The sequence below is a fragment of the Lactuca virosa genome, chromosome 8 (assembly GCF_052849685.1).
Source record: "Lactuca virosa cultivar CGN04683 chromosome 8, Lactuca_virosa_CGN04683_v6, whole genome shotgun sequence".
Lineage (NCBI taxonomy): Eukaryota > Viridiplantae > Streptophyta > Magnoliopsida > Asterales > Asteraceae > Lactuca > Lactuca virosa.
Window position 1 is genome coordinate 30,300,837 of NC_136433.1, and position 6,205 is coordinate 30,307,041.

The 6,205-nt window shown below is 33.4% G+C and overlaps 1 protein-coding gene across 1 annotated transcript; it reads left to right on the forward strand.

Annotated features, from left to right (window-relative positions):
- Positions 1-1,887: 1,887 nt before the first annotated feature.
- Positions 1,888-4,266, forward strand: LOC145133387 (F-box protein At5g03100-like). Its single transcript, XM_079068331.1, has 4 exons — positions 1,888-2,256; positions 2,467-3,363; positions 3,437-3,580; positions 3,767-4,266. Exons 1-4 carry the CDS (start codon positions 2,224-2,226, stop codon positions 4,070-4,072), a joined length of 1,380 nt encoding a protein of 459 aa, XP_078924457.1. The 5' UTR covers positions 1,888-2,223; the 3' UTR covers positions 4,073-4,266.
- Positions 4,267-6,205: the final 1,939 nt, after the last annotated feature.

Genomic DNA, 6,205 nt, shown 5'->3' on the forward strand with positions numbered 1-6,205 from the left:
GTCCTGACTTGAGTTAATTTATGTATCTATATATTTGTCTGTGTGATTTTTGTATCTCTTTATCATCTCCATTGATTTTTCATTTTTCATTTTTCATTATTTCACAATTCTTGCCAAGATGCTTTCAAAGACAGTAAAATCAACATGGATTTCTTTCTCCTTTTTGGTCACTGTTTATAAGTAGAGGAGATATTGATAAAAATGAATTGGCTTGTAAGGTTTATTTGAAGCAATTATCCTTATCAGGTTCTTGCATTGTTACATATATTCAATGTTTACTATTTCCTGGTATAACCTCCTTAAGATGATAGAGAGATGTGAGAATGAATGAAAGAATGTTTGATGTAGGGGTATGTTGGTCAAGCGGTCATCATCCTTGGATGTCATTTTAGATTTCTTTGTTTATGTTGATTTATAAAAATTTCATCACCGATCATGTAGAGCTTTAAATCATATTTGATTATGTAGAGATTTGACATTTACATTTACAGTCACTTATCACACTTGTTATATCTTTTAAACCTCTTGATTTGCTAACTGATTATATACATTATCTCAAGACATTGTCATGTTATTTGTCTGCAGCAAAGAGAAGGGTCAAAGCAAGAAGTGTTCAAAAAGAAATTAAGTTGAATTTCTTTAACTATATTTATGTTCAAAACATCCCTGCCATTTCTTTTTTCTTAAGAACTTTTTGTAATAAAGATTGTTTTTTTTTTTTTTTGTATAGACTACTTCTACATGATTATAATATGATATATATATATATATATATATATATATATATATATATATATATATATATATATTACATTTTTGGTTCCATATTATTGGCTAGTAATTATAATGAAATATTAGGTTGTTTAGTTTTCATTGTATTTTTTTGTAATATTGGGTGTAATTGTTTAGCATCCTACTTCCATGGATTTTTTTTCAAAGATATGATGTTGTAATCGAAAGAAATGATACAAAATTGTAAAATTGTCATTTTTATCATTCAACATAAAAATTCAGAGGTTTAAACCAAACAACATCTTAAAAATTCAGACCCTCTTAAAAATTCAGACCTCTTAAAAATTCAGATTTTAAAATTTCAGATCCTGCCAAACAGCCCATAACTCAAAGTTTGTGGAGAGAAGATTAAGGAAGGCAAGAGCCAAGGTGAATCACGAAAAAAAAAAAAGGAAAGAGCCAATCAACTCTCCCCTTTCTCTCTCTCTCTCTCTCTCTCTCTCTCTCTCTCTCTCTCTCTCTCTCTCTCTCTCTCTCTCTCTCTCTCACTAGCTCCTTGGCGAGTTCTTTTCAGCGAGCCATCTAGCATAACCAAGGGGGTGGAGTAGCGAATTGGTAGCGAGGGCAGTGGCGAGGCTTAGCGCCTCAAACTCCCTTTAGTCTAAGGAGGTGTTTGAGACTGATTTTCAAAATAATTTATTTACTTGTTGGGTTGAAAAGCCAATAAATAAATAAAAAATAGCAATTTTAAAAGCATTTTCTAAAATAGTTTTTTCAATTCACTTTAAAAAAAAAATTCCAAAAACATCTTTGGCTTTTCAAAATTGTTTTTGATTTTTTTAACTATAATAACTTAGAAAGAAGATTTTAAAATCAAACATTTTTTTTTAATGTATTGATTTATTGACTTTTCTATTATAAAAACTAATACAAACACCTTTTTAAAAAAAATTGTCACCACCAAATCAATAATCAGTTTCATCCAAAAACACTTTTGGAGTTTTTCCCGAACACCCCTAACATGATCAACAAATAAAATTTCATGTCGATGGACAAAAATTAGTCTTTTAACGGTGGTTGCTTTATTTTTATATTTTTTAAAGATAGATCGTTGCAACTTGCAATTAAATGATTAATAGGCCCAATGACAAAATATAAGGCTATGGAAGATGAAGTCATGAACAGTTGAACACCATCACAAAGATTTTCCGAGGATTGCATAAAAATCAAATCCAACCTCTGATATAAAATCACCCGCTTTGAGAGGAATATCTTCTTCCGATATCTGGGGTTGTAATCTTTCTGTTTCTTTTAGTCGACCCTTTTGAACAGTTTGTTCTGACTTCACTACGTGACCACGCTACCATCTTCACTCTTCTTCATACTATCAGTAAACAATTAAACACCCAATTGTACAAAACCTCAATCCAATTCATCTCTGCTTACTTCATAATCGTAATCGATCTGTTTTTCGTTTAATTTATCCGCCAAATGAGGAAAAGGGCTCGTATCGCACAAAACACGGTGATTTCTAGTTCTAAGTTTCGATTTTGTTTCTTGATTGTTATAAGTTGACCTAATTATCCGTCACAATCATTACTTTCTTATGTGTGACAGTTACTTGTTAAGGGCTGTGATTATTCAATTGATTCGATGATTGAATGTTTGGTTATGCAATTCATGTAGTTTTCAAATTAAGCTGATAGATATCTTATTTACCTTGTGTTTGTCAAGGGGGATCATCATCATCATCATCATCATCATGATTTAAATTCGAATGATTTCATCAGCCGAATGCCGGATGATATCCTTATATCTATTCTATCTAGTCTGCCTCTTAAAGAAGCAACAATCACTAGCAATCTGTCAACAAGATGGAGATACTTATGGTGTCAAACAGATGGTTTGGACTTTGATGCCAATGAGAAGTTAGATAAAATAGCAACGGATCCAAAATCACTCATTACAGAAAGACCCAAATACATCAATTTGGTAAACCGTGTAACCCGACAACACAAGGCCCCCACCATTAATCTCTTCAGAATTTCTTTCGATTTAGATAAAAGATCCAAAGGTGCCATTGATAAATGGGTTGATTTTGCAATATCCAAAAGAGTTCAAAAGCTAGAACTGGATTTATTAGAGAATGGTGAAACCCTTCGGCAACCTCCAAAAAACTATGTTTTTCCCATCAAATGTTTGAATGTTCCGAAATTGGTTTATGGTAAAGAAACAGAGTTAAAGTTTCTTAAATCCCTTTTCTTGAAATGTGTTAATGTGAGCGAAGAAGTATTTGGAAAAATTTTAACCAATTGTTGGGGTCTTCAACAACTATCGATTCATGGGTCGGGCGATTTGGTAAATGTGAAAATTAGTGGACCATCTCTTGTATTGAAGCACTTTGAAATAGTCTTTTGTTTTGGAGTTAAATCTATTGAGATTAAAGATGTAAAGCTCGAGTCTTTTAGCTATTTAGGTCCCGGGATTACTATGAAACTTAGTAATCTTCCATTGCTTCAAGAGATTTCAATTGGCGAAGGGTATTCAGGATTTGAAAATAATGTGTTTGGGCAGATATCATGTTGCATTTCTCACCTTCAGATTCTTACATTGGACATTTACAGTCCAGAGGTTAGTTAGTAAAGTTATTTTGAACGTTTTTTTTATTTTGATGAATATGATTTTTTTTTTCTTCTTTTTGAAGGAAAATATAAAGTCTCTTTCTTTCCCTGAGCTACCAAAACTCAAGCAATTGATTTTGAAAGTTGGAGCATGGGATGATGATAGTCTTCTTCAGTTTACTTCTTTGGTTAAGGCATGTCCGAATTTGAGGAGATTTGTGATGCAGGTTCTTGTTCTATTCTCATTTATGATATCTTATATTTAATCAAATTGTGGTATTAATGCTTTAAATGGTTTCATATGTTAACTAGCAGTTGGTATGCCTAACATATCCTAAAATTACCAATAGTAATAGTAATTTTAATAAAAGTAACAGTATATTATGCACATGTGTTATGGCATATTTTTTCAGTTAATATGGATGTCACCAGCGAGAAGAAGAAGAAAAATAAGGCATGCAGATAAGCATCCACATCGACAGCTTGAGGTGGTGGAAATAATGGGGTATTATGGGCGTACTAGTGATCTTGAACTTCTTGTTTATTTCATTGAAAATGCAATTGCACTTCAGAAAATCATGATTGATCCTCGTTACCAGATTTTGGAAAGAAACCCAGTAGGAAATCAGCAGTTTAAGAAGGAGAAATCTGCTAGATCTTGTGCTAAGAAGCAGCTTCAACCAATAACACCTCATGCTGTTGAATTGGTAATACTCTAAACATGATTCAACTTTTTGGGGTTGTTTTTACTTTTTATTTAAGTGCTTAATCGTGTGGAAATTGTCGGAGTTCGTGAAACTCATGCACCATTTTGGTGTTTAGGAAATCAGATTTGTTAAAGGGTGAGTCTTTCTTGACGTTATATGTATTGTACAAACTTTTATTGGATGAGTTATATGTTATGATTGTACAATCTATGGTAGTATGGGCAAAAGGTTACAGGTATACCTGGAATGCAAACAAATAATTTCTTAAATATCTATCTTTCTATAAAAAAAATTACGAATAATTGATTTAGATATATTCATGTATTACTTGCATTCATTTGGATTGGGTATCAAACATTGGTAGACGACACACATTGTTTCTTTAGTTATGAGAGATTGTTAGACTATGCATGTGTATATGATATAATGGATTAACATTAGGCTGGAGGGAGTGATTAGGCTGGAGGGAGTGGTGCCACAAAAGTTGCACTCTCTTCACTGCCACGTAGGCATCGCCTCACTCTTTAACACAAAAGTGTGGTTTTATACCACACCCAATGAATGGTGCCACACTCCTTTAATTATTTTTATTTTTAAATAAATAAAATTATTAGTTTTAATTAAAAACAAAAGATTTCATTAATTAAAAATAAAAACAATTACATTACTTAAAAAAAAACATGACATTAAAAAAAATCCTAGGAAATTAGAAAATAAAAAACTAGAAAGCTTAAACCTACAACTTAAAAAAAACACACACACACACATCAAATAATTAAAAACTTGGAAAACAATTACAAATTAACCACGATTAGCGTAACGTTTTTTCATGTCTTTCTTCATTTGCAAAACAACTTGAAGCGCATCCCCGGTCAAATTCGATGTGTCCATCGATAGCACTCTCAGGTCGCTGTCCCTTTGTTTCCGACTCTCTCTATCCGAAGCAAGTTGCAAAAATTTATCCATTCTATCTTTTATGCCTTGCACATTATCGCTCATTTCTTTCAAGTCATCCGATTTTGACGCTTTGTCCTTGTCTTTGTTTTTTGTTTTGTCACTTCCCATTGGTTGGGGGGATGGTGACACTTGAACGGGCTTATCCTCGTTGAGGTCGAAACAAACACGAACATCCGATGAAGTGTGTTCGGATTCGGAAGTTCTTGACCGTTTTGATCCACTATCGATGTGCTCGTCGCTTGTTTTTAGATTTTGCCATTTTTTGTTGCCTTTGAGTAGATTCCAAACTTCAAAAAACTTGAAAGTTTTCTTTTGCTCTTTTTGATAAATGTTAAAAGCTTTCTCCAAAATCACTTCATCACTTTCACCACTTTTCCATTGCCGTTTCATGTTGTTATATAAATCGTTAAACAACATGATGTCTTTGTTCATCTTTCCCCATTTTGAGTACACCTGATGTTTAGTACGATATGGTTCTAGGTTCATTCCTCTGTGGAATCTAGCTCTAACGCGCATCAAAAAACGCTCATGTTTTTGGTTCCCTCCCGTCTTCGCATCCTCTGAAACGTCAATCCATGATTGTGCTAATACTAACTCTTCTTGAGGTTCCCACGGTTTAGCTTCCGCCTTCTCTTTTCTTTTATTTCTTGGTTGAGATGGTTGAGTTTGTGGAACAAATTCTGGTTCGGATTCGGAGATGGGTGTTTGTGGTTGGGATTGTGTTTGTGAAACAAACTCTGGTTGAGAACCAAAATCAAAATGATCACAATCTTGGTCAAATTGTGGTTGTGTAGGACGTTGTGGTTGTTGGATATGTTGCGGAAAATAGGGAAGCATACCCCCCGTAGTGGTAGAAAGGAGGCGAATAAACCGGTTGATCGAGTGAAGGTCTTGGAGTTGTGGTTTTTCTAGTGGTTGTTTTTTGGTTGGTTAGATTTTTAGAGGATGACATTTTTGTGGGTTTTAAAATAGAGAAGATGGTAAAAAAAAATGTTTGTGAGTGGTTTTGGTTAATTTGATAAGGTATTTATAGTGTTAGTAAAAAACAAAAAAATAATAATTTTTTTGAAAAATAATCGTTTACAAATGGTAACCACGACGACCAATCAAAAGCAAGGAAGAAACGCTCCCCTGGAAGGCCGTAGTGCGGCCTCAGCCTGTAACATCCCAAAAATCATGACCAAAAAT